The sequence below is a fragment of the Triturus cristatus genome, chromosome 7 (assembly GCF_964204655.1).
Source record: "Triturus cristatus chromosome 7, aTriCri1.1, whole genome shotgun sequence".
NCBI classification, from domain to species: domain Eukaryota; kingdom Metazoa; phylum Chordata; class Amphibia; order Caudata; family Salamandridae; genus Triturus; species Triturus cristatus.
The window spans coordinates 1,148,745,481-1,148,772,933 of NC_140590.1; the positions used below are offsets into that span (position 1 = coordinate 1,148,745,481).

General features: G+C 43.3%; 1 protein-coding gene across 1 annotated transcript in view; it reads right to left on the bottom strand.

The window, feature by feature from the left end:
* LOC146811289 (uncharacterized) overlaps window positions 1-27,453 on the bottom strand; it is a 253,471-nt gene that overhangs the window by 211,369 nt on the left and 14,649 nt on the right. Inside the window, exon 2 of the mRNA XM_085614503.1 lies at window positions 20,176-20,514. Within this exon, the coding sequence (XP_085470629.1) occupies window positions 20,176-20,514 (339 nt within the window). The remainder of the gene's footprint in view (window positions 1-20,175; window positions 20,515-27,453) is intronic.

Sequence of the window (27,453 nt, forward strand, 5' to 3'; positions counted from 1 at the left end):
TGTGAGGGCCTGGAAATGTCCGTTCAGGGCAGGTATAGTGGTGAAGAGACCTTGGCGGAGACAATCAGGTCAAAATTTGGAGCAGACCTAATATTCTACAGTTTTTGTCGTTCACTTTTTAAAATTTCTGATGGGCTTTTATTTAACATTCGTTTTGAAAATTGTTTGCAACTTGCTGTGTTAGAACTGTAATTTTAACTTTATTTGGAAATCGGTCCTAAACCAGAGGCCATATGAGGTCTTTCTGATATCCTGATATAATATAAGGCTTCTTTTATGAAACTCATTAAAATTAGTCATAGGTCATAATTCAAGATTTTCTGTGACAAAAGTAATTCAAGACCAGAACTGAAAGGATGACTATGTAAATTAGATAATACAACGTTTTACTAGACAATTTGATACTACTATTGGCAGTAAAGATGTATGAGTTCTCATAGTGACACAATCAGGATAAAACACTATACAAAACTCCAGCACAGAAAGGGCGTGGAACCCACTAACCATAGCACAGAAGTAATGGTATTTTAAAAAACTATCTTCCACAACATACGGTGAAAGGAAGCACATATGGTGCAAGGAAGCAGGGAGGCTAAGAAGAGGTTGAGCACCAAGGAGCCTTCTAAGACCATTTAAGAACTCCATAGTAACTGGAATATGAAAAACGGTTTCTGTAAACGATGTCTCTTTTTATTTTATAAACAGCACTAGCCACAAACAGACATATTTCCAATTAAGAGCTTAACTAGATCTTGAAACGTGTTTTTTGATTCTTTAATAACGTCCAGATAATCTTTGGGCAGATTCAAATGTCCACAACTGAATGCGTTCAGGAGGCTAGCTGCTAAATTCAAGAATGTCAAGTTTGGATACAGTATTTGCCTCTGGCCCTTGGACAAAAAGTTGGCCTACACAGCAGCCTCTTGTGAGGTTTTTCCATCATATGAAGTAAATTGATGTACAACAACTGTATCTGCCTTGCTGGTGTAATCAGGATCTTCTTGTACTTTGTCTGTCTGAGCAGACGTTAGACAAATAAGGGGGGATAGGGTTCAGAAAGTTTTCTAATCTGTGCATAAAAAGAGGCACCCTGATTGTGGATACCTGGATCCAAAGTCTTGACATTTAGTGTTTTCTGCCATTACGAATAGGTCTATTTATGCGGTGCCCCAATCAGCGAAAAGGTCTACTAGAACAGTGTCATTTAGTACCCACTCATGGTTTCTTCATATAGTCTGCTTAAAAGATTTGCTTAACTGTTCTGTGTCCCTAACACACACACATGGCTTTGATGGTCAAACTTCTTGGAATGAAGCACTTCCATATTGGTTGTGCTTCTCAAGACAGTCTGGTCCCCTTTACTTATTGAGAAAATACGTTGTGTAGCTGCTGTGCATTTGCATCACAATTTTGAGCTGCATAACAGAATAAAGACAGGCTTGAAGGGCTGGCCGAAGTGCCCTGAGCTCCAATAGGTTGGTATGGTATTGTGCCTCCTTCTTTGACCAAGCACTATGTACTCTTAGAATGCCAAAGTGTGCTGCCCAGTCAGTCCACGATGCATCCATGACTACTATTAAGAGTTGCGGGATAGTAATACAAATGGGCTTCTGAAGGGAAACTGCAACAACTGTTCCACCAAGTTAGAGGCTATAAGACGTCTTGGCATATAAGAATTTGGTCTTTCCTGGGGTCACGATTCTGACTACACTGATATTCCATAAACTGCTGTAGAGGACACATGTACAAGCAATATAAACTTAAGAGGGTCCCTGTACACAGTAATAATGGGGTAAGTAAGCAGGGAATAAACAGTTCAAGATACAAACAGAGAAAACCCCTAATAAAAGGATAACATATCAAGTACCTCAGAAAAAATCTAAAGGAATTTTTTATAACATTTTGTTCATTTTTTATTATAAAAATATAGAATTATTAGTCAATTTTTCTATTTTCAAATACATAATTCAAAAAAGTTTTTTTTGTGTTCAAAAATACTACTTTTTAGCCGGCTATTCGTCAGGCTACAATCAGCGAGGCAATACAATTTACAACAAAGTAGGCAAAGCATCTAATGAATGACAATCCGAACAATAAATTACAACACAATATCATACAAATGTGTGAACAATACAATAAATAAACAAGAAAAAACAAAAAAGAGAGACAAACAAACAATTCCGCCAATCAACAGGTACGCCGACGCGCGTTTCGGAGCCTTCATTCCTCAGGGCGTTGATGGTGTTTCAAAAGGCAAAGGAAATACAACTAATAATAACAAATGAACAATAATTCATAAGTAACAACAAAGAAGAGTGAACATTCAATGCCTTGAGAGTATTATCTGTAAAGGAAGAGATACCTATGTTATCCTTTAGTACAATACAATAACAAATACACAATACCTAAATATTTAAGGGCAGCCAATCAACCAATGAGAGTTAAAAAACAAATCAATTAAAGAGATGAAAGAGAATGAAAAAAAAGAAAAAAAAATCATTTTATACACAGATGGTCAGAGGAAAAGAGATTAAGCACTCCAGAACCATGAACGGGTGAGAAAGTAGAAACACCATAATATGTGACCCTAGAGAAAAAGACAGATGATAAAAACACAATACACACTTGTAAATATCAGGAGACGAGTCGCGATCAAAATGACCAGGAATTGGAGTGGACAAAGGGTATATCGGAATCGCAGTAAACTCGAAAGTTAAAAGATCCCCCCCTCTTTAGTTCTTTTTCCTATTAGTATTATCGTTTTTTCCTTTATAGATTATCTCCTTCTTTTGATTTGCTTTTAATAGCAAGCAAGAGGTTTCTCTTGGCCAACCTGCATGAGTGATCGTACCATAGTTTTCCGTGACTTCCCACTCTTATATTTTGTTGCTTTTTCCTTGGCATTTTTGACAAGCAAGTTTTTAGTTCACTGAAGAAAACATTGTGTAGTTCGATAAAGTGATCAAAGTGGACAGGTAGAAAAGATTGTCCAGCTATAGGTCCAAACATTTCCCCAAAGAGAGAGTACACCGATGCTAGGGCCTTGCCATCAGACAAAATATAGGGCCATTTTACTGCACGTCTATTATTATTTATGTGTACATCCTCACACATTTTGCCATTGGTGGTCTCAGATGATAGAGTAGCTAGGTTGGTAGTAATATCACTAAACATTTGCACATCAATGTAAAGTTCTAAAGGGTAGTGATCACTTTCCTCCCTACTTGCCACTTTTAAATCAATCAAATAATGCCAAAGGTTAAGTGAAACAAGTATGAAATCTAGATTACTATTGGATTTCGCAAAAGTTGGTTGTTTTGTCAGGTCCGAAGGAAGGCGGCCGTTACATGCTCTTAGACCATGATCTGCCGTTAGCCTAAGCAATTGAACGGCCAAAGTGGAACACTTAACAAAGTTTGAGGTTTCAAGCTGGGGAATTTTGTACACCTGGTCCTCATCCTCAAAGGTGTCATTAATACCAGAAACCGGTTCGAAATTACAGTTTAGGTCGCCTCCCAAAATTACCGGGGTATCTCCAACTACCTTTTTCAAAAAGAGATCCAGTGTTTCCAAAGTAGGTGAGACCTTGGAATGGGCAAGTGGTCTATTATAGACGTTGACAATGTAACATTCATTTCCATTTGGGGGTACAATTTTTAGGGCCAGAATATCGGGTGTTCCTGTCTCTATAATTTCAACCCTCATAACCAAGGTGATTTTAAGCCATATGATCAACCCCCCTGACGGTCTCCCCCTATCAGACTGAACTGCCTCAGTGCCATAGGTTTTGTATCCGACTCTATGAGGAACATCTATTGCCCATGTTTCTTGCAATAAACAAAGGTCACTAGTATCAACATAATCAGCCCATTCAGGATCCTTAAGATTTTTACCAACACCAGCAATGTTCCAAGACAAAATGAGAAAACGTGGGGTCAGTCTATTACTGGAACAGGTTTGATCATCAAAAGCCGGCATAAGTACCGGCTGATGATGAACATTACCTAACTGTATATCGGCAGTTTGATTCTCTGTCTCAATGACCACATCTCTTACTATAGTATTGGTTCCCCCATCTAGGCAACCCACATCCAGATCGTGACATACTTTATCAGCTGCTAGAGACCTTTGCTTGCTCTGGTGGTAATAAGACTTATTACCTAGTGTACAGTAGGTGTCATATAACTTGGGAATACAATCTGGCATAGTCCCAAGTCAATCGACAGCATCTAGACAACTGAACCTGTTAAAGGTGGGAATACCAGACCACATATTTCGATCTGCCTGTCTAGCCAAGTTGGGTACATAGCCGTGACACTGTTTGACAGTGTTCCAATTGGACCCATATTGTATTGGCCTAGGTGGGGGGTAAAAAAACGATAGAGGCCTGGCTTCAATGGGTGGTGTATCTCCATATGATTTCCATTTGCAAATCTGTTCAACACTATGGGGTTCCTCAAAAGAAATGACTATGCAGTCACCCATAATTGATTTAGCCATGGGTCCTACCCACGGCACCCTACGAACCATGAGGATTTTACTTTTCATATGATTCGGAATGGGTTTATTCGAATTTAACCAATAGATCACTTTATTTTTTAGAGATTGAAAGTTCTCCTCATATTGGTTTTCTAATTCAGGTACCCCTGTAAGAACAATTACAAATGGGCTTGCGTCAGGTGGTAAATCTATATACCCTCCTTTAAAGTTGTTATAAGCATGGCCAGATTGATTGTTTGGCTTATTAGGAACATTGGCAAAAGATCTATCAGTCAAGGATTTATTGCTGACAGGTAGATTAGATGTGGATTTCTGTGGAACAGGGGTGTTGGGGATAGCAGAATGGGTAGTAGCAACATTTGGTAATTGAGGCGTTTTGCTTTGAACATGACCCTTCAGCAGAGATTTGTTAGAGGTATTTGCAGATGACGAGGTCGAGGGAATTATATTTGATGTAACTAATGTATTTGTTATCGATGTTTTATTTGTTCTTTTAACTATTTCCTCTTTTTGCTGCTGTATGCTAGTTGGATTTTTATTCAGAGGTATCACAGGAGCAGTAGCTGGTGCTTGCATAGACACTATGGGTACATCAGTGCAATTGAGACTTAAGCTAGATAGTGTAATAACACTTTTTTCTACCTCAAGCAACTGATTCTCAATGCCAGTTAACCTCACTTCTAATGGCCTAAGTAGTTTCTTAAGCGTATCCCATACCAGTTTTAAAAACTCTTCCCTTCCCTCTTCCTGTCCTACCATGTTCAAAGAATTTCTCTGGCCCTCATTGACAGAGTGGTCAGTCATTATGACCGAGTTTTGCTCATCTGTACTAGCATTGACGCTTTGAACAATTAGAGGCGCTTGGTCAGACATATTATTAGCAATACTTACATTGAGTGTTTGCGGGGCCCCCCCTATAATATTTTGGCTAAAGGCTACCTTCGCCTTTTTTCTAGCATACGCAGATATATGTTTCCGTTTTCTCTTATGTTTTAATGATGTCTTAACAGGCACCTGGCTTTTAATCGGGTCTGTTTCCACCAATACCTTTTGCTTCTCACCATTTTTACTACCCACGATATTCCCTATCAGTGGGTCCGAAGATGGAAAGCTTTCAGATACAACACTGACAGAGGGGCCCGAGGGAACAAAGTCTTGATTAATAGAGGGAGTTGTTTCCTCAGCAGTAGAGTGAACCTCGACCAAGGTGATAATTGGTGTGGGGCCAGTAGTGCGCTCAGGGGTTTTTGAGGAGGCAATACTACCTAGAGAAGATTTTTTCCCTAATACTAGTTCGGTAGAGAGCCTCCTTGCAGACTCCAGCTCCAAGGATACTCTGTGCTGGAGTTTAGTAATCTCATTATCAATTGAAAGGGTAGTCCTTGTGATAAAATCATCCAGGGTCCCTGTAGCCTTTTTCACGGATTTGGTAGACTTACTCCTAGTTTCACGGACAGACATTATTTAAACTATAGGTTGTTTAAAATAAAACACAAGCGCAACTAAACAACGCAAATAAAAAAAAAATATAACCAAGAGGGATGGCCCGGTCCGGTCTTAATCGGTCTATAACGGCCTAAAACGGCCCTGTCTTTGCCCAGTCTTAGCCCCGGTCTTTGCCCCGCGCGCGTCCCGCGTGCGCGTTGCTATCACTGATTATCAGGGAGAAGGAACAGGTGGAGGGGGCGGGAAGAGGACCAGCTGCGGCCGATCAGCGCCGCTGAGCACGCTGGTCCTCGCAGTCCCGCCTCTGTCCTTGGTGTCAGCTGTAATGTCCCTGAAGGCGCGTTGGTGCTCCAATGCACGAGTGAAAACCAAGGGCTGGATCCCCAACAAGGTCTCTTGCCTGCGAGCGGCTCCCGCGAAGCGGGGGCCGCGAGGCGTGGCGAAGTGGCCAGAAAACGGACAGGCAAACAGGAGCAGCACTCCCAGCAAGGTCAGTAAATGTACAACACAAAATGTGCAGTTAGACTCGACAGATGACTTTCCTGGTGCTGCTGACCACCTCGCACTCATCTGCATCCAGTTTCTAGTCCCAGCAGTCCGTGGTTAAGGTGTGTCGCCACTGTTGAGATCTTTTAAGATCAGAGTTTCCATAAGTTCCATAAGGCACTCTCACCCTTGGCACCACCTCGATTAATCAAACCTCTTTGACCAGGACAAGGCACACATGACTGTTTAGGTGAGTGAGTAGACGTGTTAGCATATCTAAGAGTAAGTGAATGGATGAGTGAGTAACAGTATGGGTGAGTGACTGGATGAGTGAATTACTATGGGGGAGTGAGTAGGCCTGTATTTGAATGGGTGATTGACTATGAGAATGTCTGTATGGGTGTATGAGTGGGTGTGTAAGTGTCTGTATCTCTATATGACTGGATGTGTGAGTGACTGTATTGGTCAGGGAGAAGGAGCATGAGTGGCTGTATATGTGAGTTAGTTGTTGCATTACTGGCTGTATGGGTGAGTTGATGTGTGAGTGGCTCTATGAGTCAGTGAGAAGGTGTGTGAGTGTGGATGATCAATCAACAAAAGAAGGGACTGTAGGGCTTTTTATAGAGGTCCAGCATAGATGCCCAGTCAAGTGCTAATACCCAAAGATATGCAGTTCCTCTTATCTCAGTGCCAGAGAGATAAAAAGTCAATAACCAAGTAACCTCTGTTTGTAAGTGCAAACTGGGTGACTCTGAGGGTGTGAGAGAGAGAAGGGGGAATTCCTTCTGTCGGAACTAGGGTCCTCCCACACCCAGCGAGCAAGATGTCATGCTTCATCATATGGACCTGCTCATTGTCGGGTCGGCGCTGCAATACCTGACGGGCACCCGTAAAGAGGCTCTTTAGCGGAGATCTTTTGTTCCTTGCCGTATGATGCAGTGGGGGTGAGGGGCCTAGGGTGTGTAGATGTAGTAAAAAAGGTGACTAAAAAAAAGGTGACTAAAAAAAGGTGGGATAGTCCAAATAAGACTTTTATTCTAGCTGTCTATCTACCTCATTAAAAACAAACAAAGTGGCAGCTTTCTGACATGATGGTTCAGTTAAGCTATGCTCAACTCTAGAGGTCAACATGTTTCATGCTGGCTGGTCAGTTTGATCCGTGGCAATTCTTCAGGACCTAGTGAGTGAATCTATCTACACAAGGTGGTGGAGGTGGGTTCTAGCTACCACGTGTTCGCACCACGGGTCAAGTTTCCCGTAGTGTCATGAAGTGACCTAAAAGAAGGGGATACAGAATGGGAACACAACTGTATCAAGGTATTGAGGTCACAATGTATCCACAACTCTCTCTCCAGAAACCACCTGCTTTAAAACATAGGGAGGTGTGTTATAAAATCTGTGGCACGTGGCTAACAAGTGGGCATTGATTAATCACCCACCAAAAAACAATAAATTCAGCTGGTTAAAAACAGCAGACTGTACTTCATACAAGTTATCACCCCAAGGAATTAGCGAATCGTTCATTCACAGCATATCACTTATGAGGGCAGATCACTCATTCACAGCATATCACTGGTGACGGTGGATATGTCTGTCACCCAACTCACCTATCTGTAGTAAGAGTATCACTTCAATCGGTGTCCGGCGGAGTATTAGGACACCTGGAACATAGTGTCCTATAGCGCACGGGATGCAAGACAGATGAGAGAAACACAAGCTGGTGAGGCAATGTTATCATTATTACCCCCACGCAAATTGCCTGCCTTGGTGTCAGCTGACAGAGAGCACGCTCATTATTCAACGGCCCCCAATAGCATCCTGCAGTGGCTCCTAGGGGTGAACCTCGATGGTACACAGTTAAAATGCAGTCCCCCGTACAGCGACAGGCACCCACTCTCAGGTGGTCCGTCTCCCCGCTGTTATAGTATGTCATATCAACCGAGACCTCGTAGTCCGCCCAATAGCTGGCTGTCCGGTGGATTGATGTAGCGGTATCTCATTTTGCGAGTTCCAGATATCAACACCCCCTAAGTAAGCATGGACTGGCAAGGTTTTAAGACCAAGCCCTGCAGTCTGTTTGTACTCACCAATTCGCAGAGGAAAGGAGCCGAGTCATCTACCCCTCTCCACCGACTCCACCGGCACTGGAAAAGTGTCAGACTGCCTGCTGATGGCACTGAAATACCTTCCGGCGTCACGTGTGTAGAGGGGGCGGTTCCCGGTTCGTGTAGGGCCACGTGATTAGTTCAGATAGGCCTGCTCATATGTTTCCAGTTCACAAGGCGGCCATCTTATAGTGTGGTTAGAGGCAAGAATCCGCTTCATAAACTCAATCACTCTCAAATCATGCTGGTACGGGAGCCCTCAATGTCGATCCAATCGAGCTATTCTTTCATATATATCCTATCGTGCATAAGGATATAGTTATCTGATATCTGGTATTCGATCGTAAGCAATCTGTGTCCATAAAAACACCACCCGTGTGTCCATTGTGTAGTATAACTACTCCCCCATTACCATGTGGTAGCCAGTATCATGCACTCGATAATATTCACAAGGGCTGACTCACGCACATCTGATTGAGTGTATCGTGGAGCCATTCCCTTATCCAATATACACTTTGACAATCTCATCACACAGTGCAGTTGTACTCACACGGTGCAGTGTGGTTAACTGACCCAAAGGATCATGTATGTGTATAAAGGCCCTGGAATTGTTGCAGGAGGACCTGACCAGGGCGGTTTCATTTACCACTTAAGGAAGCCCAAGGTATGTCATCATTAAGGCCCTGCTGAGCCATGGAAAGACGGTGTATCCACCGTTGTTCTATTCTAAACAGTGCATGTTGTGTGATTTTAGGATGGGCTTCAAGGACAAGCCACTGTAAGTATTCTGGGGGAAGGTCCCAAAGTCTTCTTTGGACCTTGTTATTCTCAGTTTTGGGTCTTGTGTGTATTAGGAACTCTTTCAAGTTTCTAGTTCTTTTGAAGGCGAACCTAGGTGTGGGTATCTCCAGGTCTCCTGTATTCAAGATGCCCCAGTGTTTCTTGATGATCCCCTTAATGCGTGTGGAATCTGGTGTGTATGATGTGACGCATGTCAAGGTGTCAGTATGTTCTTTTAATGTTGTTTGTAATAATGCCTCCCTGGGATAATTCATAGCCCTTTTGAAGGAGTTCCTGACCAGACGCTCTGGGTAGCCCCTTTGTCTTAGGTTGTTCTCCAAACCTTTGGCCTCAGTTCTGTAATCTGTGAGAGTACTGCAGTTCCCCCTGATGCAAAGGAACTGCCCAAAGGGTAGGTTGTCTTTTAGGGCCCTGGGGTGGTGACTATTATACAATAGTAGACTGTTCCTATCAATTGTTTTTTTGTATAGGGTTGTATTCAGTCCTGTGTGGTCAAGTCTCAAATTTAAGTCCAAAAAGGGTATGTTCATCTCTGAGATTGTATATCTGAATCTCAAAAATTCATTTTGTGTGTTCACCCATTGGCAGAATTCCTCACATGTCGAGAGGTCGCCTTTCCAGAGGATTAAAATGTCATAGATAAACCTTTTCCACAAGGTTAGGTTACTGACGTAGGGGTTGCTCGTGTTCATGATGACATTTTCTTCAAAGGTGGCCATGTATAGACAGGCCACGCTCGGGGCGAAGGTACTTCCCATGGAAGTACCTCGTGACCGATGGAACAGTTGTTTCTTGTATTCAAAGACATTTTCAGTCAGTGCCAGTGTGGCACACCACATGATAAAGGAAACCGGAGTAGGTGAGGTCCAGTCTTCTTTCATGAGTGATGATTCAATGGCCGTTAGAGTGGCATGTTGGGGAATGTTCATGTATAACGCTTCTACGTCCAGTGTGACCTGAAGGTTAATCTCATCCGTGCCCTGTACTTCCTCTATGATACGTAGGATGTCAGTTGTGTCACGTACAAAGGAAGGAATTTTACTCACTAACGGTTGTAAAAAGTGAAAGCAAAATCTTGATAAGGGTTGTAGGAGTGAACCTATTCCTGAGACTATAGGTCTCCCAGCACTGGTGTTGTACCCTTATGAATTTTAGGGAGTGTATAGAAATAAGGCACTCTTGGATCCTTTGTTATCAGGAATTCTGCTTCTTTTTTGGAAATCCACCCCTTGGTCTCTGCCTCAAACACCATGCTAGCGATTTCTGATGTGAGTCTGGGAGTAGGATCTTCAGGAATGGGGGTAAAATACCTGGTATTGCCCAGTTAGCGTCTGCACACAAGATCGTAGTCAGTGGTGGGCTGGATCACCATGGCCCCTCCCTTGTCAGCTTGCTTTATGGTTATGCTAGTGTCTTTGGCCAATGACCGTGCTGCTGTCACTTCAGCATTGGACAGGTTGTGGAAAGAGTTCCCCCTTGGGATCCCCGCCAAATTCTTCAGTACCTCCTTTTCAAAAGTTAATATTTCAGGGGGAATCATACCGTTGCTGGGGGTGAAGGTAGAGGGGTTTCGTAGACCAGAGTCTCCTGTGTCAGTAGTGGGTGTATCATGGAAAAAGGCTTTGAGACTAATTTTACGGAAAAAATCCTGGGTCCCACAATTGTCTCTGAACCTGTCGGATCTAGGAGTTGGTACATACCCTAGTCCTTTTTCGAGTACTCTTTTCTCTGTTTCAGTTAAGGTTCTGTGTGAGAGCTTGACCACTAGTTAGTTCCTTTTCCCCCTGGTCCTGCTCCTGGTCTCTACTGTATGTGCTGTTTGGTCTTGCCACTGTACTCCGTTTTGCATCCCTCTTTTTCGCCCTGCTCTCTGCCTAAAAAAGGGGGATTGCCCATGGGATAGTATTGGGGCTGGCCCTGTGGATACATAGGGAATTGCCAAAAAGGAGGTGGTGGCCCCTGATAGGGAGGTGCATTATTGTAATTTGGGTAAGGAGGGTAATTACCCCTTCTCTGGTGGCTACTTCCCCAACTATTGGTACTGGAGTCACTGTTAGAGGATCCCCTCCTACTGGTGTCAGTGTTCTCATCAGAGGAATACCCATTAATTGATGCAGCATAGTCATCTTTTAAGTAAGGATTTACTGTCTCCTTATTACATTTCTGGATGTCCTTCTGTAGTTTGGCAATCTTCTGTTTCAGCAGATATTCTTTGTTGTCAGTTATTTCACTGTTGATTTACGCTAATTTAGATTTAAACGCAGTAGTCTGGACAGTTGATTTTAAAGCCCCCTCGGCAGCCTGAATCCTAGCAAGTAGGGCATCTGCCAGTCTTTTTGCGGTATTGATAATAAGCACCAGAAGATCTCTAGTGCATTCCCAGGATACCAAACACCAATCTTTTTTTAAACCTGGGTCTTCCAGAAATATTCTGGGTAAGATGTTCACTATGAGTCCACTGGGAGCGATGTTGGCCCGCAGGTACTCTGTCATCATTGCTCCATGAAGGGTGATTTTCAGCCATTCCCTTTTCATTGAGGTTAAGGAAGTCCAGTCTTCTGATTGTGACCCTGAGGCCACACTCCCTCCCGTCCCTAGGAGGGAGGGTGTTTTCTGTGATATGTCGGCTACAGCTTCATCATTGAAACTGAGTCCCTGGGTGTCCTCCATGTCTGGTAGGTCACCAGGATATCTTATCTGGTAAAAAAGGGAGGAGATAGTGAGTGTATGACGGGCCAATCAGTGTACTTCACACTGTTTGGTAACCTAGTGTCCCACGGGGGCCGCCCATGCATGCGATCAAGAGTTCCGACAGAAGGAATTCCCCCTCCTCTCTCTTTCACCCTCAGAGTCACCCTGGGTGTGGATTGGCATATATAAATATAAAACATATATAAACTTTACAGAAACACATAGTCACTGGATGATGTCATCAGTGATGTCATTTGAGATGTCATCAGTGATGTCACTGACCATGTCATGAATGATGTAATATGTGACGTCATCAGCAGTGCATTGCGGGGGCGCGAGTTATAGTAAGCTCAACTAACTATAATGGGCAAATTTCTCTGGTTTTGTACGAGTGAAATGTCCAACTAACTATAACGTCAGGAAATTCACTGAAAAAACCACAGGTTTCAGGGACGTTATAGTTAGTTGGACATTTCACTCGTACAAAACCAGAGAAATTTGCCCATTATAGTTAGTTGAGCTAACTATAACTCGCGCCCCCGCAATGCACTGCTGATGACGTCACATATTACATCATTCATGACATGGTCAGTGACATCACTGATGACATCTCAAATGACATCACTGATGACATCATCCAGTGACTATGTGTTTCTGTAAAGTTTATATATGTTTTATATTTATATATGCCAATCCACACCCATATATATATATATATATATATATATATATATATATATATATAGATAGATAGATAGATAGATAGATAGATAGATAGATAGATAGATAGATAGATAGATAGATAGATAGATAGATAGATAGATAGATAGATAGATAGATAGATAGATAGATATAGGTAATTTGAGTGTTACGTGTTTAAGTCACTATTTTCTGCCTACAGATTAGTTTCCCAACAAATGTAATTTCTTTGTTTGACACTTTATGGCGTGATGTCCCTTACCACAACTGTGAAATAGGTTGTTCCTTTGGCATAAGTCCAGTTCCTGGTCAAAAGACCTCAGAGACCACCCAACTGCATGAGCTCTGGGGTTGCTATGGAGGTTTGGTCACCATGTGGATTCATAAATTGCCTACAAAGCTCTAATCTATGTCTTTTCCTATGTATGATAATGATAATCTTGTGAATTTGGCCACGGTGTCTGGGAGGTGAGGGATCTGAGACAAGACATAGTTTTTTCTATGAGCTTCGGATAAAAGTCTGTGACTTGCACATATTCCTCCCATTATGTTTCACCCACCAAGTAATTACATTTCACTAGCGATGTGACTAAACTGCAGTTCTATGTATTATATCAAGGAGATCGTGGCATACCTATCTTGCGCAAATGCTATAGTCCCACAGATGTGTTGTTCTATATTAAACAAATGCAAGATATAACTGGTTGATTAGATATACCAAAACAGCCTTTTACTCATAAAATATACGTATGGCAACAAACTCCTCTCAAGCATTGTTTAGAAATATTCAATCTTTAAATTACTTCTTGCAGTATCATTCATCCCTCCCAGGAGTTAGTGGACTCCTTATCGAAGTTCTTCCATGAAAAGTGAGTAAAACCAAAGCTCTAACACCCAATTACAGAAAAAAAAAATTGTTAATTTTAAATCTGTTGGCTCCCAATTCACTCTCATATCCATGGAGAACTACATGAAACTCATCTGTGCCAATAAGCTTTGGGGCTCTCCTCTCGATACGTCACCACTGACGATAATACAAATTTTAAATCATCCTATTATACCAGCCATAGAGTATAATATCAATTGATCACTCATGACCGGAGTAGTCTCCAAAATTTTAAATCAGCAATTGTGTGTCAATATGAAAAAACCTTATATGTTGGGCATCTAGCAAATTATCGTCCATTATCGCTGTTACCTTACCTAAATAAACTTCTAGAACATGTGGAAAATGCTCAGCTCCAAGTATTTAGAAAAATGCCCTATTAGACGCAGCTCAAGCTAGTTTAGACCAAGTTTAGGAATAAACCCTGTCATCATTTCAGCTCTAGATGTTAAATTATTACCATTATATTATTTAAGGCTATTTTTAAAGTACGCCAATCACTATAGTAGACTTGGTATGGAGGAAAAGACAGGTTGGACAAGAATATAACTAAACACCCCCGCTGGGAGTTTGTATTACGCCCTACTCGCGCCGACGCCCTACAGGGTTGTACTGGCATTATAGGCCCTGAAGGTCTGTGTGAGATACGTCTTGGGCAGCAAAGGCCTGCAATACCTAAGTGCATGTGCGTGTCACTGGGAGCTGTGTCCTCCTAATTGTGAGCCTCTGACCCACCCATATTGTCATCTGGTTGCACGTGTGCGGGCCATCAAGGAGGGTTCCCCACCCACTAAAGAAGGAAAGTGAGGAAGGGGTAGACAGGGATGTGTTTGTGCCCCAGAAACAAGCTTTTTTTGGCCAAATCAGCCCCTCAGGAATACTTCATTGAATCTATTTCAACTTCCCCTGACCCCCCCCCAATCTGGATACTCCAGACCAGCAGGATGGAGACTCCCTGGGGGACTCAGAGGATGGCCCGGGCTCCTTAAGGTCTTGGCGACCGGCTTCTGATCCCATTCCCCCTCCGATGGTTGATTCAGAAATGCGAAATCTGGATGATATCATCCTTCCGAGATCAATAGTGTGGGCCCCAGAAGACAAAGTGGCAAAGTTTGCTGCGGGATGCCTCTGCAAACCCATAGAGAAGGAAGCCCGAAACTGCCTTAGGGCTGAGTGTCCACAGCCAACACTGGAGGGAAAGGTGCCCTTTACCCCCGATATGGACTCCAAAATGGCCACCTTCTTAGCGAAGTACATGAAAGACCATAAGAAAGGCATAGATAGGTTGTGGTGCTCGTGTCAGGACAAGCTTTTGGACGCCATCAGTTCTATGACCAAAATCCTAGATATGGCGTAAGAGGCCAAAGTGTCATGTTCCTTCATCTCCCCAGAGGTCCTCTCAAATTGGTTGCAGTGCTCAATAGTTTTCACAGGAAACGCAAACTGTGTGTTATCTACGGAACGCAGACGTTCTTTGCTTATCAAAGTCGACCGCAAGCTGATGGGCCTTGCCTTCTTGGAGGCAGGTTCAGTGGTGCAAGGGGGGGTTATTTGGGGACCCATTTGGGAAAGAGCATGGCAAGTTTGTGGCAACATTCGTTTCACTGGATAAAGCGCAGTAAAGCGCATATTAACCCCACACGTTTTCCAGGGGCCGCTCGACTTGCTGTCCCTCCTACAAAATCCCTTCTAGGGGAGAAGGCTCGGGCGCGGCCAGTACCCGAATAACTTGCACTTCACCAACTTCTACCCGACAAGAGGGCAAGACTCCGTGATGGATACTAGGGACAGGCCAGCTGCACCAACACAAAAAGTAAGTGTATTCCTGTCTACTCAGATAACAGTTGGGGGTGTCTGGCGGGTTTCCTCTTGGCCTGGGCTTTGATCACCTCAGGCGCCAGGGTGTTACAAACAGCAGGGCTTCCACATAGTTTTACTGCTGCTGTTCCCAAGATACCCGCCCAAGGCCCATATGTTTCTCTGCCAGAGAAACAGCGCTTATAGATGAGGTGGTTTTGGTTCGCCTCCACAAATGAGCTGTCAGTTGGAGTGGCGCCTCAATGGTTTTCTAAGCAAAATTTTCTGGTCGACAAGTTCGACGGAGACCGCAGACCGGTTATCAATCTCAGGGACGAGTGGCTGGTTTACCACCACTTCAAGAAGGAAGAAATTCAACTCCTCAGGGATATGTTGCTTCCGTCAGACTCGATAGTGCGACTGAACCTAAAGGACACTTACTTGTCAGTCCTGATGTTTCCCCCCCATCACAGATGTCTGTAGTTTCTTTGGCAGGCTGGATTTTTGAGTTCACCATGCTCCCATTCGGCCTGTGGTCAGCACTGTGGTGTTTCACGAAGGTCCTTAAACCAGTGATAGAATTCTTCAGAGCACAAGGAATCTGACTAATTGTTTACCTAGACCACGTGTTGCTCATGACTCAATGTCCCAGGAAACTGGTCTCCCATCTACAGACAGCGAACAATCTATTGCAAGGTCTAGGGTTTGTAATCAACAAGAAGAAGTTGCTTCTCTCCTCCGTCCAAAAAGTGATTGTCTTAGGCTTCGCCGTAGACTTTACTACAGCATCCCTGAGTCTTCCATCTCTGAAGATGGCAAAGATCAAGCTCATACTCCGCAAAACACTAACTAAGTCTTGCACGTCACTCCTGCAGATTGTCCACCTTGTGGGCCTTCTCTCTTCCTTGATCCAAGCAATCTTCCCAGGACCGCCCCATTATCGGGCCCTACAGTGTCTAAAAGCACATTATCGAAGAGGGGTCTGATATACGCCCAGTCAGTGCCCCTGACGGACAAGGTAAGGGAGGGAAATAGGATGATGACTTACCCATATTGTAGCATGGAAAAGCAGGGTTCTGCTCCTGACCTGGTCATCAAATTGAATTCCAGCATGTCCAACTTAGATGCCCGATGTGGGGATTTCTCCACAGAAGGAAGTTGGTCACCAAAAGAACAGAGTTTACACATGAATTGTTTAGAGCTTCTGGCAGGATCGTTCGCTGTCCCATGCTGGACCAAGGATCAAATACAGTCTTGTGTCCTGTTAAAAATGGATAATGTCTCAGCATCAGGATATATCAAGTCATCTGGGAGGCACCAGATCCCACGCGCTTGCACACATGGCAAAAGATTTCTGGAACTTTTGTCTGAAACATCACATTTCCGTCACTGTGGAGTACCTTCCGGGCCAGGCCAACCAGGTAGCAGACTGGCACTACAGGCACCTCCAGGACTCGAGTTTATGGAAGCTGAACCCTCAGGTCTTCCGTCTGCTAGCCGACACCTGGGGCCCTTTCTCAATCGATCTATTTGTGTTGCGTCTCGATCACCAGCTGCCATGGTTCTTCAGCTGGAGACCAGAACCACAGGAGACAGCGACAGACGCATTTCTCCAAGATTGGAATCGGGAGCAGGGTTATGCCTTTCTCCCCTTCTCGATGATCACTCAGACATTGTCTCAGGTCCGCCAGCAAGGGGCGGTGGAGATCTTGATAACTCCCATTTAAAGGTCGCAAGTGTGGTTTCCGGTTCTTCTGGAATTTTCTTGAGACTTTCCAATCCGACTCGACCTGTTTCCTCACATTCTGTTGAATGTGGCTCTAATGTTGCATCGGCTGGTAACACAGGGCTTACTGTCGCTGATGGCGTGGTGGATATCAGGTAACGCTGGACGTCTCGGGCCTTTTAAAGACAAGCTGTATTCCTCCTGTCCAGGGCCTGGGTGGACAGTACTACTAAACAATACTGCTCTTCTTGGACGAGATGGGTACGTTGGTGTCAGCGACGGGACTTGAATCCAGTGGGCGCAGATGTAGTGCAGGTACTGAATTTTCTGTCAGGCTAGAATACCGTTTGATTAAAGCGTACAGGTCCGCTATCTCAGCGGGGCGAACTCCCATCGATGGAGCCCCAGTGTTAGAACATCATTTTGTTTGCCGACTGCTCAGAGGCATTCACCTTTCTCTCCCTCCAGAACCATGTTACGCAGTGCTTTGGGGTGTGAACTTCGTTCTAAACCTTTTCCTGTCATGGCAACCGAATAGGTTTTTATCCCCTTGTTTCGTGCAGAGGGGTTTCGGATGTGCAGGCCTTGGATATTACTGCCAGGGTATTTCCCCCAGACGGGGTAGTTTCTAAGGTAAGTAGACACACCAAGTCAAATACTCATACAATAACTTATCCAGCCTTCACGGACTCCCCCAAACTATGTGCTGTGCGCTGCCTCTAAGCATATGAGGAAATGACTGAAGAGGTCCGCCTTTCGGGAGAAAAGCAGCTTTCCATTACATTGAGAAAACCATGCTAAGCAGTGTCAGCCCTTACAATTGCCCGATGGGTCCGTTGGGTGATGCAGGAAGCTGTCATAGATACCAAAGTGTTTTGACCGCATTCTGCAAGGGGAGCAATGGCTTTGAAAGCCTTCTGCCTGGAGGCACGACTAGAGGACCTCATGCGGGCAGCAGATTGGTCCTAAGACTTTACTTTTAAGGCATTCTATTCTAAGTGGAAGTTGCTCAATTGGTGGTGAGTAAGCTTTGTACTAGCATAATCCTCACCTTCGGTCCTGACATAAAATGAAAATTTGCCTAACAATGTGAAGGCAAGTTCCAATTCTATAAAGAACACAGAGACGATGATTATCCCACCTGTCGCTCAAGCAAGACGTGGACCCTCCTTGATTTGTAGTAAATTAAGTTTGGTTTTTCCCCAGCGAAGAGTACAGTACGTTAAATTCTCCCTGTCTTTGGATGATGTTAATACCTATGGTATTACCTGTTTTAACCAAGGATGACTGCTTCAGATCAAGGTGCTCAGTGCACATATGTGCTCACACAAGTGAAAATCATACAGAAATATAAAGCATGTATAAAAACAAAGAATATAGCACAAGAACCAAAATAGAAAACAGCAAGTGACAGTGTATATTCAATATTCATAAGTTATACACACACACAATGGAATAGGGCCTGAATGATTTTAGTACCTAAATGATGCCAGAGGTGGCACGTGTGTTCATGAGGACAGGTCCGTAAATATCAGACATTGTAAATGATGGTCAAACTTTGTAAAGTGACAGCAATTAAAAACTGTTTTTTCATACCCAAGTTTTGATTTAAGAATTATGTACCAGTTTCACAAAGAAATTGTGACATTTGTGAGGCGTAAAATGCCCCTGGAATTGTCTATTATTTGAATATTTTGCACGTTCCCAGTCATAAACATAGGGGCACAGGTCTTGGACTTCTCCGGCATATTCATTTATTGACTAGTCCACAAACATATTAAAGTAGTTAGAGAGGCGGAAGCACAGTGAACTAATGTTGCACTGCAAACGTTTAGCAGCATGGGTGAAGACAGTTCTGAGCAGGCTGTCATTACTAACCCTTCATGGCACATAGGACAGCATGTTCATATCACATTTCTAAACCCAAATTGGGGATAGAATTATGCACCACTATAAATTGAGTACGACACGCTGTTAATAAGGCTTTATCTAGGTGTGCAAATACAAAGAATGTACCTATAAATAATGTAAATTATTCCATCTGTTCACAAACAATTTTTACGATAAATGGCATGTTAATTTCATAGTGCAAAGAAATTAGGGCTAAACAGGGAAGAGTTAATTGGGGTGCGGATGGCGTTTAGAGATCTAGCGAGACTTCAGAGTTATGAAACTACTATAGCATTTGCTCCAGTACTGTGTATGAGTGGATAACCCAATAAAGAGACTATAGGGGAATTAAAAGGGACTAATAGACCACCTGAAGATAATAGCTTCAGTGTTCAAGGTCAGCAATGCACACAGCCAACCACAAGGAGAAAACTCCTGTCCTTTACTGTTTAGGTTAAGGTTACACAGGCATTGAGTTTTGTATGTCAGTTTCACAGGCTTGTCAAGTAAAGGAGTTAATTTCCATAGCCACACTAACCGATTGCCCTCTAGGTGGAAACAATCCCAATCCATTTGCTACCAAATTAAACAGCTCCTTTTACATTTAGACAGCACAAAGTGTCCAGGGGTCGGATAAAAAAGGTTACGTGGGTTTTTTCTACCAGTGTTTCACTCAAGGATTCTGCTGGATAGTCTCCAGATGTAGGGACATGTAACCAAGACAGAGTGGTTACATCACCGTCTGTTACTGAGGATTCAAACAATGCCTTGTGTTTGGAGCTGAATTCACCCACTAAGCCTTCTCTAGGACACTAGACCATGCAACAATGCTCTGTGACTGACAACTGAACCCCAAACAATGTCTTGTGTTTGAACATGAGACCTCACATAATGCTTTCACTGATACAATGTGGTGTTCCTTAAACTGAGACTAAGCCATGCAACAAGACACTTGTGATAATGTATTACACTGAGACTTCTACAAAGCCTTGTGTTTAAAATGTTACAAAAGCCGAATAGAAGTAGACAGTATGCCCATGCCAAGCTTTACACCTTTGGTACAATAAAGATACGTGATAGCCAGAAATAAGTAAAGCCTGTTCAGGATTAATTCTTCATACTTAAAATGTAAAGATATGTCCACTCACTCATTATTCCTTTTGGATTTGTCCAAGAAGAGATGTTCAACAGGAAGAATGATCTGACCCAGAAATTTGTCAAATCCACGGTGAGACCTGTGCATCACAGTCAGTTTAAGATCACCTAAAAGACTTGTGTCCGAGGGTAGCCGGAACGTACATTCCTCTTTCCATTCTGGACTTAGACTATGATGTATCACAGAGGTCTGGAACTTTTGATCTTGGAGCTGCATGACGCAGTAGGGATTGCTTGTCTCTGCACGGCCCCTTGCCCGGAGGGCCCTTGCTCGCAGGACGGTCACTTGCATGTGGGTTGGTTGCCATCCTTTATCCGAATCCGAAGACTCCCTGTGAAAACACAAAGAGCAATTGAAAAGTTATTCTGCAGAGTTTGAATATCTAATCTATTTGCTCCTACCAGTAGGAAATATTAAGCAAGACACTTGTAATCCTAGTTCTAGCATGCACTTTGTGATCACATATCAATTTGTCATTTTCTGACAGAGGAAAAAAAATCACCTATCGCGTTACTGGGGGACCAGGGGGAACTACTATAACATATACACCTGGAACCGCAACATAAAGCCAAATATACTGAATTACAAGTTTCTTTTTTTAACTAATAATGCTGCTGGAGAAATTTAAAGGCCATTTTCCTCATCACAAACTACATTCTTACCGCTGCAAGGAATTGTCAGAGGAAGAAGATTTCTTGGCCCTGGGCTACCAGGACGATGCTGAGTATTACATAAAACTACACACTGTTTCACCAACACTCGAAACTCTAAAAACCAAGGACATTCAGGACACATGTTTTATCTTCTTCTTTAAACTGAAAAAAGAACACCGCCCATTGAAGAAAATAGACTTGCCTGGTTGCTGATTTTCAAATACTCAGAACTTGATATTCCCAAGGGACAGAGGAAAATGTTATCTGTCGTAAACATTTAGCCATTTTTGCAAAAATGCAACTTTGAATCTTAGTATGAAAAAAGTACACGTTTTTTACATCAATCTGAAAAAATCTATGGTTTTGTGAGAGCTATTTTCAGAGGCAAAAAGGTAAGCATTCCTGGGAACGACTTAGATATCATACAAGGCAAGAACTGAAAATTAATTTCCCAGAAGAAACAACTTTCTTAAAATGTATGAAGTAGTTAAGGACTCCTACTTTGTGTCTGTCAGTGCTTTCAAAAAACAGTCAAAATACGAACTGGCACTAGGAGGGAAATTATTTAACGCTTTTTCAAAGTCCGAAAACATACCTTTGATAAGTAGAATGAATTGAAATCCTACTGAAGATTTCATGAAGAAAAAGGTTGAGTGTGTACTTTCACTCAGTGTAAGTTGCAAGGGGAAACAAGCATTTGCCAATGCAATAGGTCTCGTATTTACGAGAGTTTCGTAAAGGCAATACCTATTGCATTACAAATGCTTGTTTATAACAAGCATTGGAAATGCAATCGGTCTCGCATTTGTTTGAGTTAGAGCTTTTAGCATTGTAAATTTCAATGTCTTTTACCTGTGTGTTATGAAGTGTACGTATGGGGTGTGTAGTGAAATTAAGTGGTGAATTGCATTAGTTAGTTGTGTAATTAGGTGGCATGGAATTGTGTTGTGTGGAGTGGATTTGTGTTGTGGGACTATGTGGCATGGTGTGCTTTGGAAATATGTGGATAGTAATTATGTGGTATTGAGTGTACTGGAATCATGTGAAGTGGGATTGTGTGTTATGGAGTGTAATTATGTGGAATGGTATGTACTGGAGTTTAATTATGTGGTGTGCAGTTGAATTTTGTAGCACAATGTGGAACTGTGTGGTGTGGATTGGATGTATGTGGTGTGTTGTGTAATTATGTTGTTGAGTTGTATTATTTGGTCTGGTGTTGAATTATAAGATGTGGATTGGAAATGTGTGGAGTTGACTTTTGTGGCGTGGAGCTGTCTGAGTAGCTATGCATTTTTTAAGCTATTGTCAATGTGTTTTAGCCATGTATTATGAGGTGGAGTGGATGTTTGTGGTGTGGATTGGAATTATGTGGTTTGGATTGGAATTGTTTGTTGTGGAATTGTGTGGCGTGTAATTGTGTGCTGTTGAGTGGAGTTGTGTACAGAAATGATGTGGCATGGCGTGCAGTGGAATTATGTGGATAGTAATTATGTGGCATTGAGTGTACAGGGAGTGTGTGTTATGGAGCATAATTATGTGGAATGGTATTGTGTGTTGTGGAGTGGCATGTAGTAGAGTGGAATTATGTGGCACGATGTGGAACTCTGTTGTGAATTGCGTATATGTGGCGTGTAGTGGAATTGTGTTGTGTAGTTGAATAATGTGGTTTGGTGTGGAATTATGTGGTGTGGAATGGAATTTTGTGGCATGGAACTGTGTGGCATTGAGTGAAATTATATTGAGTGGAATTATGTGACATGGTGTGGAGTGTATTATGTGGCTTGAGTGTATTTAAGTGGTATTGAGTACAGTGCAATTAGGTCGAGTTTAATTGTGTTGTTGAGTGGTATTATGTGGAGTGAAAATATGTTGCGCATTGTTATACAGTGGGCTGGTTGAATCATGGTTGTATTGTTGCGTTGCTGGCACCCAAGTCAATACCACAGTGTGAAAGGCTGTAATAAGGTAGGAGTATGAGCTGCTCTGCATGTCTGCAGTATACAAGAGGTTGGCCACCATCTGTACAGTCTAGCCAGAGAAGGGTAATTTTGTTTTAAAGAGAAATACCTTCTTAACACAAAGAGGAAAGTGAATTGTTTTAAATCATGACGGAAATGCAAAGTGCTTTCAGTCATCAAACCGGATCTTATGAAATTTCCAAGCCAGAGCGGCTTGAGATTTCATTGACAGCATAAATGTCTAATATAGTTTACAGGATGTGTAACTACGAGGTAAAGATGATAAAACATGTACTATCAAACCGAAGAAGCTAGAATGGGCCGACAAATTGGCTCCATGTCATTGGGACCACTGTTCCATTGCTGGAATTTGATTTGATAAATCTGTGAAGTCTGGGGGTTGTAGTCTTGATGCATTTTATTTGAGCCAATTGGGTTAGCACATGTGATAACAATAAAATTGTAAAACTATCTGTAAAAGCAAAGTCCAGAAACAGAAAACTGGTGTGCAGATGACATGGGACAAATCTCATCATATTTGGGATCTCTTAAAACTCTTAATGACCATAGATGATATGGCGTGATGTCATTGTATCCACGCAAGAGAACATGCACCCTGTGTTATCACATTACATTGAATTTTTGGCCAAGCTTGATAGAGCTTTTCTGCTCGATCCAAAGTCCTGGACTGAACTTTTTTACACCAGGGTTTCCCTAACATAATTTTACATACTCTTCCAGAAATGTCACAACAAAATTATGTCATCTCATATAACCCATTCATTATCTCATATATGCATGACCATAAACGGCAAACTCACCATCTTGTTTTCCACATAGTATCAAAGTGTTCCATTGGATCTAGGATGAAGGTTGACCCAGAGGGAGGGAACATAAGTACTTGGACGGGAAAGAGAATTGGATTAACAGCAGTCAGCACACTAGTGATGCACATACAAACTTAGGAGCAATGTTAATAATAGTATGCTTGCGAGTGGAGGCTGGCTTGTCAGTAGAAAGTAGGGACGCCCTTTCACCAAACGAAAAAAAGGCATCAAAGGAGTCTCGTTTGCCGATTAACCGATGGGAGTGGGGTCCATACTACCTTTTGTCCCAACGAGGGGTTGCTCACCACCACCCAGATGTCGCACACCTGCCGCTGAATTCCAACAGTGCTCCTCGGGATTTACAATGCACCTTATAAACTTGCCAGGTAAAATATTCCTGTAAGTACCGCCCTCAAAATGAAACTCAAATCACAAGTGCTTCTGGAGTATGCTGGAATTGGTGTTTGTATAAAAAAAACAGAAATAGCGCCCACAAATGAAATGTATTTAGTGCCAGACCGTCTGACGACATGTGTGAAAGTTTGATTTAAATTTCAAAAAAAGTTTGTTCAGGCGGGGGTGCATACAAAATGTTCAATTTTGCCCATTTGTGTAAGGTGCTCCACAGCACAAAGAAAACTGAGCCGCATCTGGCAGAAACCTGAAACACACTAACGCATGGGGTGAAGTGCTCAAAAACAGGAACGGAGCTCGGAGCGACATCTGTCAAAGCAAATGTGATGATAAAACAGAAACAGAGTATACTGAAAATCATGCTGCGACCCTCAGCCCAGTGTCCAACGGGAATACTACTTGTCCTAGCACACACCTTTGAATTGACACAGTGTACCACACACAGAAACACAATCGCCTGGCTTATGCTAGTTTGATTTTATCTGTTTGATTTTATCTTTAAACGTAGAGGCAAGGAGCAGCAGAGGGGGGCAGGCAAACAAGGCACAGGGAGACAATCCAAACATAAATTGAAGAACAGCATCCCGACAGCGATTTTAGAAGGGTGTTGGGGGTGGGAAAACAAGGCACAGGAAATACGCCTAACATAAATTAAAGAACAGTGTCCCACAAACAGCGAGTGGAAGCGCTGCGCTGAAGTAAGCAGCACCCACTTCTCAATGCGCACAGTTCACCTCCTTGGGCATCTTCTGCCTGCTTGCGCTCCTTTTCCTTTAGGTCTGGCAAAATTTGGAGAGCCAGAAACATCATGTTGTTACTGCTGTTTCCCCTACCTCCTGCTTGGGAGCCTCACTGAGATCTGCGGGTGGAGAGAAAAAACAGCAGCAATCTCAGAAGCGGAGGGGGCGGGCAAACAATGCAGAGGGAGACAATCTGAACATAAATTAAAGAACAGGCTCCCGCGAATGGTGTGCAGGCGCTGGGAAGATTAAACCAGTGGTGCGCTGCACCACATAGGAGCGGGGGGCAAGAGAACCTGTCGTCTGTGACGCGCGCTGATGCGACATGCGCCCGCCTTTGCCCAATCCTGTGCCGTTTAAAAAAAAAAAAAAATACGCTAAAGACAATGGCAGGCGGCGAAAACCTGCTCACACGCACAAGCGTGTGAGCAGCTTTCAGAACCCCCTTACAAGACGTCTCGCGCTGCACGAGCAGTGCTACGCACTGCAACGCTAGGCGCGAGACCTAAAAACACCCATGCGGCCCTTTAACGGTGGCCGCGCTCCTTTCCTAAGTATGGCAGAAAATCTTATGAATTGCTGAAATTTACAAGATGGATAAAGTGGCCATCACTGAAACGCAGATCCCATCGCTCCTGTTATTAGTGCCGGGGAGGGCGGAGCAAGGAGAAGACCGCAATGAGGATGATATGGTAATGGCTGGAGCGGCTGTCTTTGATGCTGAGGAACCGGGTTCGAGCCAGAGCTCCGATACATTCGGAGAACAGGTACAAAAGTTATTTTAACCTCTTCAGCGCTGCGCGGATTCCCGCGCAGTGCTGAAAGTTCTGAGCGCGGGCGGGGCCATGACGGTACGGTTCCGTCATAAGCACAGCCCAACCGGCGTGCATGACGGAACCGTTCCGTCATCGGCATCGAAGAGGTTAAAAAAAAGTTAAAACAAGCAAGTAAACATGAAAGGAAAAAACATTTACTGAAAGAGGAGAAAATGAGCAATAGGGCAGAAGGGACAAATGGGCAAAATACAACGTGGTCGAAGACATAGTGCATGCATCAGCGAAGGAGCACGAATCAAGTTGAATTAATCTGTACTTGAGCGGTGCTCCTCAGCTTGTAAAGGAACTGATCTATCGGGTGCCGGAACCAACTGGGAAGAAGCCAAAAAGAGCGATGCTGCACGGGCACCATTGTTAAAGGAGCGCGCCCGTGTTTTAAAAGTGAAAGCGGTCTCGTGCTGCAAAATTAAGCTTGGAACCTGGAGGCGGACATGGATGAGGAAAGAACAAACAAGGAGCGAGGGGTGGGTGGCGGTGGGCGACACAGACATGCATCGAGCACTAACACAAGAATGAACCTAAAAAGAGTTCCCTAAGTAACAGTTACGCTGTCTAAGCGTAACAAAACTGTACTTGATCGGAGCTGCACATAGAAAAAAACTGAAGTGACTTTGGCTGCCTAAACCAATTACACGTCAGCAAAGAAGACTAACACTGTCCTCAACAAATGGTAAGAAGCTGGCGGGCAGCAGGCGGGAGTTACCTCAATTTACTGAATACTTCAGGTCTTGCGACAGCGCATGCGCTGTCTAGGCTCGACTTAAAAAGTAAAAGTTTAGGAGCTGTAGTTGACAGTTTCAGCCGCGGCTGCTGCAGCAGAGCAGTGAGGCTGGCTTTTGAATGAAAAAAAACATATGTAGTTCTAGACAATTAATGGACAATGCAGGATCCCAATGATTTAGTTGCATCAAAGGGAAGATCTGGAGGTTTCTACGGGCTATCCAAATTGAGACCAGTACGCAATAGTCCTGAATTGAAGGAAGTACTATAGAAGTGAGCATGAGCAGCACAATCAGCAAAATCCTTAGATGAAAGTAAAACTTGGGCGGACTTCACACATCATTCACTTATCATGATCTTCAAAAGTATTTTTTAAGGGCATAATCTTTTGCTATTTGCTCACAGATCGCCCTAAAGGGCTGCCATATTTGTCAAACAAAGAAGCTGCACTTGATTCTCTCACAGACAAGGGCATGGGGCAAAACGTTATTGTTTTTTTGGAGGGGTAGTTCGTCCATAAGAGCGTGGGGGCATTGCCCCCTGACCTCCCCACTGCGACCCCATTACACACACAGTACACATTTTCCCTTTCATGCTTTCCACTCTCACCTGTTTAGGAGGTAGTGCCATGATGGGGCTCTCTCTCCTGGAGTCACAGCAGCAGTTCAGGCTGTGTTAACTGAACTGTGCATGTTGGATTAGCCGATGTTTTCACTGTGGCCAGCCTGACATGTGCAGTACAGACTTCTGCAATCAACAGTTGAAAGGCAATTGAGAAGCAGAAGCACAGCCCTGTAGGTGTTCGATGGAGCACTGTGTTTGCCTGCTCCAGTCAATCCTAGCACTGCTCTTATGCTGTTTAGCATTGTAAGCAGCAAGAGAGCAGTGCTTGGATTGGCTCGCTGCTTTTGTCCAGGAAGCAGTACGAGGCAGGAGGAACTTTGTGTGTACTGCAGAAGATCTTCAAGAGAGGTATGTTTGTTTCAAGGGATTGAAAGTAATGTATGTGCCCCACCACTTTCTAAAGGGAGCAGCCACTACTGCTTTTTTGGTTCAGAGGAGTTTCAAAAGGAGAGATGGTTTTTGGAAAATTAAATCTGGTTGGTGAATATGTAGGAGGAA